Here is a 15101-nt window from a genome sequence, read left to right on the forward strand (position 1 = left end):
TCAGAGTAAGAAGACTGAATCATCCTGACAGAACATTAATATTATAAAGCTCAGCGAAGCTTCAGGACTCATAAACTCACTGAACTGCTCGTGTTCTGCCCGACTGAGAGTCTCACTGCTCAGGTTCTGCTCAGATTCTGTTCAGACACTCATGAAGCTTTTAAAAATACGAGACAGTGAAACAGCTGGACAGAAAAATAAGAATGAAAATACTTCATTACAAGTAAAAGTCTATAAGATCATCTTGTGTTTTCCTCCACACCCTTCAGTTTATCTCGAACAGTTAACATCCTCACGGCTGGACGGACTGTGGGTCCAGTTCTGGAGAACCTGCGGTTCTGAATGCTGGCTGTTGAAACGCTGATGAATACGTGAAGAATATGTGAGAAATGTGGAATCTGAAGGAGCAACTTAATCATTTAATATTAAGATTTTTTATGAAAGTTTAACATTTCAAATGTTCCATGTAGACTCAGAAACATGTAGCTTGATTTTTTTCCTAATATACTCAGTTAGATTCTGACAGATCAAGACATTATGAATGAAACTGCAGGAGAATCAAACAGAGCAGCAGGTGGAGGTGAGGGTGTAGTTAGACTCTGTGTCCACTAGATGGTGCAGCAGCATAAAGGTGTTTTAATGTGAAGTTTGTCTTCATGTCCATCTGGAGATCATACCAGGGAATCAGTGAAATAAACCAAATAATAGTTAATTTGTTTAACTGTCATGCTGATACATTAAAGGAACAGTTTGCCCAAACATGTAAACTCCAGTCCTCCTCTGCTCCTCCTCATGAGATAAAAGATGATCTGCTCCCGTCGGATCAGAACAGAACCTGATGAGACTCCAGGTGAGACCAAACAAACATCCAGAGAGGAAAAGTGCACTGCAGTTGAGTTCAAGAAACAGTGCTGTGCATAGAGGTGAGCCCATCTAAATCTAGTTGGTGCTGCCCCACCTCCCACACCAGCACCTGTTCCTTCCCCCATAAGAGGAGACATTTCCTGTCCTGAGGACCAGTCTGATGCCAGGAATCAGTTCACCTTCCTTCTTTTGCATGAAACTGGCACACACCCGACCTCAACGCCTGTCCCTGCTGGTAGTCAGCCCACAGGGTGGCGTCTCCATGTAGTCAAAGACCAGCCACCAGATATTCACCAGCGACCTCCACTCCCAGGTTTAGCTCCAGAAAGGTGCCCTGACTTCTCTTTCCCCTCTCAGTCTGGCCCCTCCTCTGGAGCTAATTAGCTTTGTGAGACCTGCCAGGGTAATTCAATCTGTAATGAAAAGACCACTGACTGCTGATTGTTAAATTGTGTATTTTGTCTCCCACTTTTTTCTCTTCTTTCAGTGAATGTTGGTCTGCAGGAGGTTTTCCATAAACATAAGATCAGTCTGAGGAGGAGAAGTGAACGTGTGACTGAAGGAAGTGATGAAACAGGAAGTGGAGTGAAGAGGTTAATACCCAACATGAGGTGAGGCAGCTTGACACAGAATCCAAGAAGAAGACCTTCAGTGAAACTCCAATCAGGTGCTGCGACATCTTTAAAGCCTCACCTGACCAACAGAGATGCATCAGAGTGGTTCTGACCAACGGCGTCGCTGGAGTTGGAAAAACCTTCTCGGTGCAGAAGTTCACTCTGGACTGGGCAGAGGGCTCCGAAAACCAAGATGTCAGTCTGCTGGTTCTGCTGTCGTTCAGGGAGCTGAACCTGATCAGAGATGAGCAGTACAGTCTTCTCAGGCTGCTCCATGTTTTCCATCCAACATTACAGAAGGTGACAGCAGAGAAGCTCGCTGTCTGTAAACTTCTCTTCATCTTTGACGGCCTGGATGAAAGCAGACTTTCACTGGATTTCAACAACCATGAGGTCGTGTCTGATGTCACACAGGAGTCATCAGTCAGCGTGCTGCTGACAAACCTCATCCAGGGGAAGCTGCTTCCTTCGGCTCTCGTCTGGATCACTTCCCGACCTGCAGCAGCCAATCAGATCCCTCCTTCATGTGTCGACAGGGTAACAGAAGTACGAGGCTTCACTGACGGAGGAGGAGGAGGAGTACTTCAGGAGGAGGTTCAGTGATGAAGATCTGTCCAGCAGAATCATCTCACACATCAAGACCTCCAGGAGCCTCCACATCATGTGTCTGATCCCAGTCTTCTGCTGGATCACTGCTACAGTTCTGGACCACATGTTGACTACAGGCCAGAGAGGAGAGCTGCCCAAGACCCTGACTGACATGTACTCACACTTCCTGCTGGTTCAGACAAAGAGGAAGAAGCACAAGTACGATGAGGGACGTGAGACGAGTCCACAGGAGCTGACGGAGGCTGACAGGGAAGTTCTTCTGAAGCTGGGGAGGCTGGCGTTTGAACATCTGGAGACAGGAAACATCATGTTCTACCAAGAAGACCTGGAGCGCTGTGGTCTTAATGTCACAGAGGCCTCGGTGTACTCAGGGGTTTGTACAGAGATCTTCAGAAGAGAGAGTGTGATCTTCCAGAAAACAGTCCACTGCTTTGTTAATCTGAGCGTTCAGGAGTTTCTGGCTGCAGTCTACATGTTCCACTGTTTCACCAACAGGAACACAAAGGTTCTGCAGGACTTCGTGGGAGGTCAAAGTTATAACAACTACTCTTCCCTGGATGGGTTCCTGAGGAGAGCCATGCAGAAATCCCTTGAAAGTAAAAATGGCCACCTGGACCTGCTTGTTCGGTTCCTTCATGGCCTCTCTCTGAAGTCCAACCAGAGACTCTTAGCAGGCCTGCTGGGTCAGACAGACAACAGTCCAGAAATCATCCAGAGAGCCATCAACAACCTGAAGGAGATGAACAGTGATAAGATCTCTCCTGACAGAAGCATCAACATCTTCCACTGTCAGACGGAGATGAACGACCACTCAGTCCATCAGGAGATCCAAGAGTTCCTGAAGTCAGAGAACAGATCAGAGAAGGAACTCTCTGAGATCCACTGCTCAGCTCTGGCCCACATGCCATGAGGAAGAAGTTTAGCGAGGAGCTGGAGATAAACATGCAGGGCTGGGTTATCAGCAAACAGGCACACCACGAGAGAGTGTCCGGTAAAATGATCAGGGCGATGGACAAACAAATGTCCACCACCATGAGTGACGGTAACGTGTCTCCAGTTACGGTAACGTCATTTCATCTCATTACATGCATGGTCACACTTCTGAAGAGTATTTGACATGGCTCCGTACCTTTATCTTTTGCTCGTTTCTCCTCTTTTTCTATTCTCTTTTTCCTGAACTGGGCACCTGATGGCTGTGTCCTCTTCTTATCCATTTGTTTATTTGACACTCGGGAATCAACACGTGACCCCTCCCAACACCGTCAACCAAGAGTTAAGACTAAACCAGTTCACCTCATTTTGGAATATATTTCATATAGCTGTAGCTCAGTGGGTAGAGCAGGTCGACTAGTGATCAGAAGGTCATTGGTTCAAATCCCAGCTCTGGGCAGTGCTGAGCTGCATGTCGAAGTGTCCTTGAGCGAGATACTGAACCCCACATTGCTCATCAGTGAGGCCCTGTGATGAGCTGGTGACTTGTCCAGGGAGTACCCTGCCCTTGCCCTGAGACAAAGCTGGGATTGGCTCCAGCAGCAACACCCCGTGACCCCAAGGGATAAGCGGTTATGGACAATGACATGACATGACTTCAGTTCACATCTCTGTTTTAAGAACAAAATTTCAATCACAGACTTTATCCTACTAATTTCATTAGTTGTGCACTATCAGATGAATCCCCCTTCCTCCACAATCTCTGTGTGAGACTCTGAGCAGCAGCAGATGCACCTTTTATAAAACAGAGGGCGCCCACACAGCAACACGACATAATTGACTTGACGTGTAAATGAGCAATACAAAAACCAGAGGAAATGAATGCAAACAAATACATTCATTTATTTATTTATTTTGCTGGCGCTCATGCTGCCCCTCCATACTGCCCATATGAGAAACTGCCCCTGACAACATAACATCAACACAATAAAGTGTCACATTTTATTGTTTTAATGTTCTATTATCTGTCATCACAGATTTATTGACTGTGGACTCTCAGAGAGTCACTGTGAAGTTGTGGCCTCAGCACTGAAGTCCAACCCCTCCCATCTGACAGAACTGGACCTGAGTTTCAACAAGCTGCAGGATTCAGGAGTGAAGCTGCTGTGTTCTGGACTGGAGAGTCCAAACTGTCGACTGGAGACTCTGAGGTCAGTTCATGTGTTTCTGTGTTGATCTATAAAATTTAAATCCATAACAGAAGTTTTAAATTTCCTTCAGTTCACTTGTTTTCTGGGTTTGTCTGAGCTCAACTCACAACAACTCAGTTTAAAGTTTGACAGTCTGAACAGTTTGACTCCTAATTATATATTTATATCACACACACACACACACACACACACACACACACAGGTGACACTACATTATTGTATATTACTGCCTAACGTACAACATCCACAGATACACAGAGATATAATCTATAAAAAAGGAGTTTGGATGATGTTTAAGTCACGCTGGACAAAAGACAAACCTCCTTTCATGTGTTTATGTGCTCTTAATTGGATAAAAGTCTCTTTTTATTTCAATATTAAGGATTATTACGTACCTTGTTAATGTGTTCTTACTGTAGTTGAGTGCACATAAAATGAGTCACATGACAACTATGTCCCAGTAAATTAACTTCAAATTATTAACAGAAGAATAAGAATTATAATAGGGAGAACAAATAAATGTAACCATCCACAGTAAATCACAGTAAACTCAAAATGTGTTTTTCTGCTGACCTTGTTCTAAATGAAAGTTTAACAAGTCAAACCAATGAATTCAGTGCAATGTTCCTTTAACCTTGTTTTGTTACTATTCACTGTCAGTTTACTTTTGTTCGAACACAAAAATGTTGTTTTAACCTTGTCTGCTATTGATCACTGCTAATGAACTTTACCACAAAAGACCTTCATTAATATGAAACACAGCAAAAGAACTCTTATAGAAGCTTTAAGTGATACTTAGTTAGTTTGTGGGCCCACACACACCCAAACAAGTTGCAACCAGGGAACACAACAAAGAGAAATAAGACAGACGTCACGCTGCAGGCCTGGAGGAAGCTGGGGAGTGTGGTGGCCAAATACAGTTGAAGCCGGTTCACTTTGAGCTGCAGAAACAACAGGTGAGTACTCACTGTAGTAGAGCTCAAGTCACCAGAGTCCCAGTAGGTCACCTCCATGCTGAAGGGGACACACAGCAGGCTGATGGCAGGCTGACTGTGGAGGACCCTCGGCGGCGGACATCTAATTTCTCACTCGTTGGTCTCAGAGCTCAGCTAGCTGCTGCTCTCACTCGCACAAACAGGCAGCAAGGCCAAGCAGCAGTCTCAGTTTCACTCCTCGGAGCTGAAGGGGCAGCGGGTGGGTTAATTCAACTGTGTCAGTAACAGGAGCTTTAAATATTAGAATCAAATGTTCAATCAGTTTCTGTGGGTTTTCATTTGGCTGCACAGCATGAGTTTGTAGAGATGGAGCCTCTGGTGGAACATCTTTATAGAAGCAGCAGCACGTTGTCATTAATATTAATGAGAGCTCTGTTTCACTTTGGGTATTTGACAGTGTTGAACCTGCATCCTTTTGGGTTCAGGTGTTTGGAGTTTCATTCTGTAAACGTCGACATTCTAAACCTTCTTCAGCTCTGAACAGATCATTAAACACTGAATGATTTCAAGCAGAAACATTGTCTTTTAAACTTCATCATTTATTTTTATTATTTTTTTTACTTTTTCATATATTCTTTATTCAGATTGGAGGACTGCAGTTTGTCAGAGATCAGCTGTGCTTCTCTGGCCTCAGCTCTAAAGTCCAACCCCTCCCATCTGAGAGAGCTGGACCTGACAGACAACAACCTGCAGGATTCAGGAGTGAAGCTGCTGTGTTCTGGACTGGAGAGTCCTGTTACACCCGCAAACGTAATAACTGCCCACAAACGTAATAAACCACAAACGTAATACAAATCTGCAGCTTTGAATGTAATAATCCCGCAAATGTAATAAATTTCCCACAAACGTAATAAAATTTGCCTACTGCAAACGTAATACTGAATTTCCTGCAAATGTAATAACTATTACATTTGCAGGAAATTATTACATATGTGGGAAAGTGAAAATCTGTAAATGTAATAACTTCCCACAAATGTAATATGAGACAAAATAATGATCTTTGTGGTTGTTGTTGTTTATTTGTTTACTTATAAACCTGCCAATAGTGACTGAATGTTGACAAGCAACCCGCAGGTCAGGTGGGGCAGGTCAGAAAGTGACAGAGCAGTGTTCTAAGTTATTAATAACACACACACACACACACACACACACACACACACACACACACACACACAGGTCATGCTCATAATTTTAAGGGCTATGGCTACAAGCCTATGCTGGTGGCTTATGAGAGCCAATGTTTGAACCATTTAATGTCTGCATATCAAAGGCCGGGGCTGCACAGTGGCCCAGTGGTTAGCACTGCTGCCTCACAGCTAGAAGATCCGCGGTTTGCGTCCCGGTTAGGACGCCTGGGATCTTTCTGTGTGGAGTTTGCATGTTCTCCCTGTGCAGCGTAGGTTTTCACCGGGTACTCCGGCTTCCTCCCACAGTCCAAAAACATACTGAGGTTAATTGATTATTCTAAATTGTCCGTGGGTGTGAATGAGAGTGTGCCTGGTTGTTTGTCTCTATGTGTAGCCCTGTGATAGACTGGCGACCTGTCCAGGGTGTCCCCTGCCTTCGCCCTAAGTCAGCTGGGATAGGCTCCAGCCCCCCCGCGACCCTGCAGAGGATTAAGCGGCGTACATATAATGTACAGATAATGGATGGATGGATGGATATCAAAAGCCAAAAACTTGAATAGATAGTCCATTCTTTGAAGTACGCCTAATGAAAACATTTGTCAAGATTTAAGACTGGTCCATGTTCTTTTTGATAGTAACATGGACCAAGACTGTCTGAACACTGACAATTAAAGACTTGCAAATAAATAATGACTGTAACTTAAATTAATCTACCATTGTGAATGCAGGAAAGTGAGCAGGCTCTAGGGGTGATTGCACTGTTCTTTTAAGGAGAAGTACTTTTGGTCAAGCAACTTTTTCCTATCGAGCGGCAAATTCTTGGAACTCCACACCAAGTGCCTGATCTACCCACTATTGCTTCATTTTCCAAGCATCTTAAACTTTGGAAAATCAAACCTGTTGCCACTAATTGTGATCATTTTTAACTTGTCCACTGCTGCTGATTTGTTGTGTGTTATTATCTATTGTATATTATAATGTTTAAGTTTTACATGTCCACATAGTTGGGTACTCACAAATTATAACTGTTAATGAATTATTGTAGTATGTAATAAGTCTGCAATTCTATCATCTTTTATTCTTAGGCAGTAGAGCAATGTGCAATTCAACAAGCACTTTATATTTCTGTTCTAGTTCTCTCTGTATTATAAAATTACCATTGTTGGTATTTAATTATTGTAAAATGTATTGAGAATTGTGCAATTAAAATAGCACTTTATATCTAGTGTGCAATTGGGCAAGTTGCAATATAATACGCATTAAACACGTAACTTTGCATGAAAAAAATGCTACATCGACACGTTTGACAATCTAGCGGACTCAATTTTTAAGGTAGCGCAAAACCAGCGGTATTATATGAATCTTGAGATTTCAACGAATCCATTGACACCAAATACATCATGCTTGCTGACCGGGTAAGGAGTGAAAAGTTGTTGCTGTTTTACCGCGAAGTGACTATAGACCTTTATTTAAGCTGGCATGTGGTGCAGCTAATTATGTTGGAGTATCATGCTACATAAGAGGAAAAAAATACAAGAGGGACACTTTTGACAATATAGCGGACTGAGCTTTAAAACTACTGCGAAACCATCATATATCTTGAGATTTCAATGAATTCATTGATACAAAATACATCATGCTGACTTACCGGGAAAGGGGTGAAAAGTTCTGCCAAAGTTGTAGCCTGTCAGTGCGTCTTCTTTGTTCTGATTGGCAGAGTGGTGGTGCATACCCATTCATTCATTTATTTGCAGCAACAAATCATCAACAATTACATCACACTTAATTGAAAGGCCGTTTATTTAAAATAATGTAACATAATGTAACATTGGGAATTTTTCTGTTACTTACGGTAGCCTACATGGCAGTTCTCACTTTCCTGCATTCACAATGGTAGATTAATTTAAGTTACAGTCATTATTTATTTGCAAGACTTTAATTGTCAGTGTTCAGACAGTCTTGGTCCATGTTACTATCAAAAAGAACATGGACCAGTCTTAAATCTTGACAAATGTTTTCATTAGGCGTACTTCAAAGAATGGACTATCTATTCAAGTTTTTGGCTTTTGATATCCATCCATCCATCCATTATCTGTACATTATATGTACGCCGCTTAATCCTCTGCAGGGTCGCGGGGGGGCTGGAGCCTATCCCAGCTGACTTAGGGCGAAGGCAGGGGACACCCTGGACAGGTCGCCAGTCTATCACAGGGCTACACATAGAGACAAACAACCAGGCACACTCTCATTCACACCTACGGACAATTTAGAATAATCAATTAACCTCAGTATGTTTTTGGACTGTGGGAGGAAGCCGGAGTACCCGGTGAAAACCTACGCTGCACAGGGAGAACATACAAACTCCACACAGAAAGATCCCAGGCGTCCTAACCGGGACGCAAACCGCGGATCTTCTAGCTTAAATGGTTCAAACATTGGCTCTCATAAGCCACCAGCATAGGCTTGTAGCCATAGCCCTTAAAATTATGAGCATGACCTGTGTGTGTGTGTGTGTGTGTGTGTGTGTGTGTGTGTTATTAATAACTTAGAACACTGCTCTGTCACTTTCTGACCTGCCCCACCTGACCTGCGGGTTGCTTGTCAACATTCAGTCACTATTGGCAGGTTTATAAGTAAACAAATAAACAACAACAACCACAAAGATCATTATTTTGTCTCATATTACATTTGTGGGAAGTTATTACATTTACAGATTTTCACTTTCCCACATATGTAATAATTTCCTGCAAATGTAATAGTTATTACATTTGCAGGAAATTCAGTATTACGTTTGCAGTAGGCAAATTTTATTACGTTTGTGGGAAATTTATTACATTTGCGGGATTATTACATTCAAAGCTGCAGATTTGTATTACGTTTGTGGTTTATTACGTTTGTGGGCAGTTATTACGTTTGCGGGTGTAACAAGTCCAAACTGTCGACTGGAGACTCTGAGGTCAGACACCATTTTTTCCTTCTGTGCTCAGATTAATATGATGTGAAAGTTATGCTGACACTAAACTGCAGACATCAGGCTGATATTATACTGATCCACACTAGGGCTGAATGATATATCGTTATTGTATCTATATCTAGAAATGAAAATTCAAGATATTAATGTCGAAGAAGAAACGATATAAATGATATAGATTTCCCCGCTCGCCCTGCATGTACAGCTTTGGCAGTCACAACAAACATCATTTTTACGATTGCCCTTGAATGCACCGCTAAGGCCAGCCAACAACAAACCTCATTTCATGCTTGCTGTGGATCGACAGCTGAAGCCAACCAGTGACAAACATGAGGGCGGGAGTGAGGGAGACACACGCACACACACACACACACACAGTGTTGCCAACTTGGCAACTTTCTCGCTAGATTTAGTGACTTTTCAGACCCTTTGAGCAACTTTATTTCTAAAAAGCGACTAGTGACAAATTTAGCGACTTATTCAGATCATCAGGGGAAAGACGAGAAATATATTATATTGTGATTTTCCTGCTGCTCAGAGTCATCACAGTCCACGGCTCCTCTGCAGCAGCACCGGGGTCTCTCCCCTCCCGAGTGGCTGTGCAGGCGGCAGGCCGGTGTGTCGGGGGCTGGCTGGGGCAGCAGGAGCGACACCGCGGCTGCTCGCTCTGTGGACTTGAGCCCGGATAGCTGCCATTTACTCTGTTGATCTGTTAATTCTCTGACTTCTTTCTAAATTCCACTGGTACTTTACCGATAACCTGAAGCTGCTGAGTCTCGATCTTCACTTTCACTCTTTCTCTCCAGATTAGGATGTCATCGTTCATCTTGTAAAAATGCACATAGTTCATTTGATCTTCTCCCTCCCTTTCCTGTTGTTACTTCAAATATATTTTTCTCTGTAGAGAGTTTGTGATAATTTGGTAATGATTTCTCTATCAACCATTTGTATATGGCTTAAAATAATCTCTTTATTTTTCTGAAAAATGCTTGGTTTTCACCGAACCTGTAGTCATATTGTATCATATCGATATCAAGATATCTGGCATGAATATCGAGAAATTTTGTCCATATCGTTCAGCCCTAATCCACACTGAGTATCTTAATGCTAAAGTCTGTTTTCTTCTTCTGTGGTTTAGTCCACTGACTGTGGCAGAGCAATGTTGAGCTGCACATTTAAAACCTTCATCTAACAATATGAATAATTCACTCTAAACATCCTCCCCGATCAGGTTTGTTTTACCCCGATCCCGATCTGAGTCCTTTGATATTTAGTATCTGCTGATACCAAGTCCTGATCTGATACTCAGCCTGAACTAATATATTCCTGGATAATACAGCTGCATTAAGGAAAAAAAGTACTTGCATCCAAGCTCTTCCTGAATATTTTTTTAATCTTGCTAAAACAAAGTAAATACAGTGGAACCCTGTCTTACGAAGTGAATTCGTACCAGAGGGTCTTTCGTAAGTCAAAATTTTCGTAAGTCGAAGCACCTTTTTCCCTATAAATAGCCTAATTCATTCCAGGCCCCCTACCAGTCGTGTATTTCTTCCACAAATATGACTTAATATTATATTTATAATAATATAAAAAAAACGCTAAGAATATTCCAAAATACAATCTGAAATGAAGAAAATAATTTATAAATGATAAATGTATTAATGAATATCAATAAAATAAATTATGTATGTACCTTTTGAGTGAGGCGATGCTGGCTGAAGACAAAGTTCTTGGTGGAGGAGGAGGTGGTGGAGGTGGCTGAGACTGAAGAAAGCATACGTAAGCATGCATACATACGTACGTGTACATGTACATAACATTATGGAATTTAATTCTAAACATTAAAACTAAAACTTACATTTACGTTAATTAATCTATGTACGTACACTGTGCAATGATATTTTTTTAAACATTTTTTTAAACTTATAATTTTTTAAAAATTTTCCATTTTATAATTTTTTTTCAATTTCGGTCGCGGGAAATTTGAAATTAACGTGAATTTTCCTGTATTTGTGGGATTTCATTACGCGGGCATTTTGCCGTACCACGGGCAAAAATATTGCCGTTAAGTGCCTTCGTAACTTGAATTTTTCGTTAAATGGGGTCTTCGTAAGCCGGGGTTCCACTGTACTTTCATTTGGCTCTTTCTTATTCTGCATATGCTATTAGAACATTGGCCTCCACCTTCCTTGTGTTAGCAGGTGAGTGTGTGACGCTGCAGTGTGACAGCAGACCCTCGTGTACAGCAGCTGAAGCATGTGATACGCAGCCACGCTTTCTGCCTCCATATCATCCACTGCTTCTTACATATTCCTCATGTTGTCACATAAAATGACGTGGACGCGTTGCTTGTCTGTTTCACAGCATTCAGCGTCTCCTCGACTGCCTGTTTTACATGTTCTGCTGTACCAGCACGTTGTAATGCAGAGATGGTAGGACATACCGGAGATTTAAAAACTCCAGGTGACGAAGAAAACCCTGGTCCTCTCCCACGGAGATGAGCTGGTTATCCAGAGTGATTAATTTAATTACCTTATCTGTAATATTTGTGGCCGTGTTGCTCTCTCGTGGATATTTCTCTTTCCTTTTGAAGGTATCTGCGACTGTTTGCTGCTTCGGTGTCCTCGCCTGTACTCTCGAGTGAGCACGTTGTATTCATGTTTTTTTTGTATGCCGTGTCAAATGAGTATTACATGCAGTTCCGCGAAACGGCTGTACCGCAGATGTTACATGTCACTGTTGGACTGCTTTCGCTTTCTAATTTAAGTTATTTCCACCCTGCAGTCATTTTATCCACAGGTTTACCAGAGTAACATTACACGCATGTCTGAGTTCTGCCACAAATTGCGCTCTGATGTAAGAGAAAAAAAATAAAAATCGGGCTTTGGTCCACGTTCAAAATTGCCGATTCCAATCAGCGGAAAAATGCCCAGATCGGCCCCAATCCCAGTCGTACAGATTGGATCGGGACATCCCTATCCTCAACTATTGATCTTCATCTTAGATTCCAAATCATGTTTTTTAAAATGATTTTTTTAAAGTGGTGATAAAAATACATGCTACAATGAAAAGTTAAATAATCTCTATTTTAATTCTCAGACAATAACAAACATACTCAGAATTGTCTTTTTAAATCATTTTAATGAAGCTTTGTGAAGTTTATACTGACTGAATATTTAAACTGTGAAGTCACATCTTTTATTCTTTATTCAGATTGGAGAGCTGCAGGTTGTCAGAGATCAGTTGTGCTTCTCTGGTCTCAGCTCTGAAGTCCAACCCCTCCCATCTGAGAGAGCTGGACCTGAGTAAGAACAACCTGCAGGATTCAGGAGTGAAGCTTCTCTCTGCTGGACTGGAGAGTCCAAACTGTCGACTGGAGACTCTGAGGTCAGACACCATTTATTCCTTCTGTACTCAGATTAATATGATGTGAAAGTTGTGTTGACACTAAACTGCAGACATCAGGCTGATATTATATTAATCCACACTGAGTATCTTAATGCTAAAGTCTGTTTTCTTCTTCTGTGGTTTAGTCCACTGACTGTGGCAGAGCAATGTTGAGCTGCACATTTAAAACCTTCATCTAACAATATGAATAATTCACTCTGAACATCCTCGACTCGGGATGTCCCGATCAGGTTTGTTTTACCCCGATTCCGATCTGAGTCCTTTGATATTTAGTATCTGCTGATACCAAGTCCTGATCTGATACTCAGCCTGAACTAATATATTCCTGGATAATACAGCTGCATTAAGGAAAAAAGTACCTGCATCCAAGCTCTTCCTGAATATATTTTTTAATTTTGTTAAAACAAAGTAAATACTTTCATTTGGCTCTTTCTTATTCTGCATATGCTATTAGAACATTGGCCTCCACCTTCCTTGTGTTAGCAGGTGAGTGTGTGATGCTGCAGTGTGACAGCAGACCCTCATGTACAGCAGCTGAAGCATGTGATACGCAGCCACGCTTTCTGCCTCCATATCATCCACTGCTTCTTACATATTCCTCATGTTGTCACATAAAATGACGTGGACGCGTTGCTTGTCTGTTTCACAGCATTCAGCATCTCCTCGACTGTCTGTTTTACATGTTCTGCTGTACCAGCACGTTGTAATGCAGAGATGGTAGGACATACCGGAGATTCAGAAACTCCAGGTGATGAAGAAAATCCTGATCCTCTCCCACGGAGATGAGCTGGTTATCCAGAGTGATTAATTTAATTACGGTATCTGTAATATTTGTGGCCGTGTCGCTCTCTCGTGGATATTTCTCTGTCCTTTTGAAGGTATCTGCGACTGTTTGCTGCTGCGGTGTCCTCGCCTGTACTCTCGAGTGAGCACGTTGTATTCAAATGAGTATTACGTGCAGTTCCGCGAAACGAATTGCCGATTCCGATCAGCGGAAAAATGCCCAGATCGGCCCCGATCCCAGTCCTACAGATCGGATCGGGACATCCCTGTCCTCAACTATTGATCTTCATCTTAGATTCCAAATCATGTTTTTTAAAATGATTTTTTAAAGTTGGGATGAAAAAACATTCTACAATGAAAAGTTAAATAATCTCTATATTAATTCTCAGACAATAACAGACATATTCACAATTATCTTTTTTAATCATTTTAATGAAGCTTTGTGAAGTTTATGCTGACTGAATATTTAAACTGTGAAGTCACATCATTTATTCTTTATTCAGATTGTGGGGCTGCAGTTTGTCAGAGATCAGTTGTGCTTCTCTGACCTCAGCTCTGAACTCCAACCCCTCCCATCTGAGAGAGCTCGACCTGAGTGACAACAAGCTGCAGGATTCAGGAGTGAAGCTGCTGTCTGAACTTGTGGAGAGTCCAAACCGTAGCCTGGAGACTATGAGGTCAGTAGAGAGTTGGAGTCAGTCCGTGCTGGTTTCAGCAGTATTGTAATAAACACAGTCAGTATCAAAGTAAAGATCCAGTATTTCCTGTTTTCCTCAGTGAAGCTGTGAGAGGAGAACGGTGACAGGCTTCAGGATTGGACAGAAAGAGATAGAGGGGGAACAGTCAGCCAATCAGATGAGCCAGAAGCTTGTTGTGATCGTGTGTTTGAGATGAAGTGAAGACGACTGTTGTTGTTGTGTTCATGTCTACAGGAAGTAAAGCTGGATCACAGCTGACAGCATCACAGGATGTGTAGAGACAGTCGTCCTCATTCATCAAGCTGTTGTAGCATCAAATCTTTCTCTCATTTCAACACTGAACAAGTGATCAGTCCATCTGTGTCACAGCTCTCAGGTCTACGGTGGCCCTGAAGGTCAAAACACAACAACATTCAACCAAATATCTCACTGTCACCAGAGACTTGGGTTCTTCAAGATCGCGTCCCACTTTTTCCATAATCTGAAGTGTGGTTGTGTTTGGACCTTCAGGGCCACTGGACAGATCAGTCTGACCGAAGCCTGCAAATCACTGACTCTTATTTCAGAGAACCGTAGTTACATTCACAACCTCTGCTGAAGTCCAGTAACCACAGCTGATGTTGACTGTTCAGTCTTTGTATGAACATGTAGAAGCTTTAGCATCAAATATGTATCTGTCCATCTGTCTTTTATTGTATCCACATTTTTTAGAACAGACTCCATATTTACATATTAGTAATATTTCAAAGTAGATGAAGTATTCAGGTGTGACTGAGACTCTGGTTTTTAACAGCAGTGAATCATCATTAAAGTGTTTTTGCAGTCATGATGCGTTCAGGGACTCTGAGCAGTTTATTTCACTGTGTACTTGAGTGAAACCTGCAGAGTAAA

The 15101-nt window shown here is 42.0% G+C and overlaps 1 protein-coding gene across 1 annotated transcript; it reads left to right on the top strand.

The window, feature by feature from the left end:
• The first annotated feature begins 2154 nt into the window (after nt 1-2154).
• LOC119024102 (protein NLRC3) lies at nt 2155-14689 on the top strand. Its single transcript, XM_037106562.1, has 5 exons — nt 2155-3129; nt 4055-4228; nt 12535-12708; nt 14016-14189; nt 14271-14689. The coding sequence occupies exon 1, from the start codon at nt 2191-2193 to the stop codon at nt 2995-2997; it is 807 nt and encodes a 268-aa protein (XP_036962457.1). The 5' UTR covers nt 2155-2190; the 3' UTR covers nt 2998-3129; nt 4055-4228; nt 12535-12708; nt 14016-14189; nt 14271-14689.
• Nucleotides 14690-15101: the final 412 nt, after the last annotated feature.

Source organism: Acanthopagrus latus, chromosome 1 (assembly GCF_904848185.1).
Source record: "Acanthopagrus latus isolate v.2019 chromosome 1, fAcaLat1.1, whole genome shotgun sequence".
Classification (NCBI taxonomy): domain Eukaryota; kingdom Metazoa; phylum Chordata; class Actinopteri; order Spariformes; family Sparidae; genus Acanthopagrus; species Acanthopagrus latus.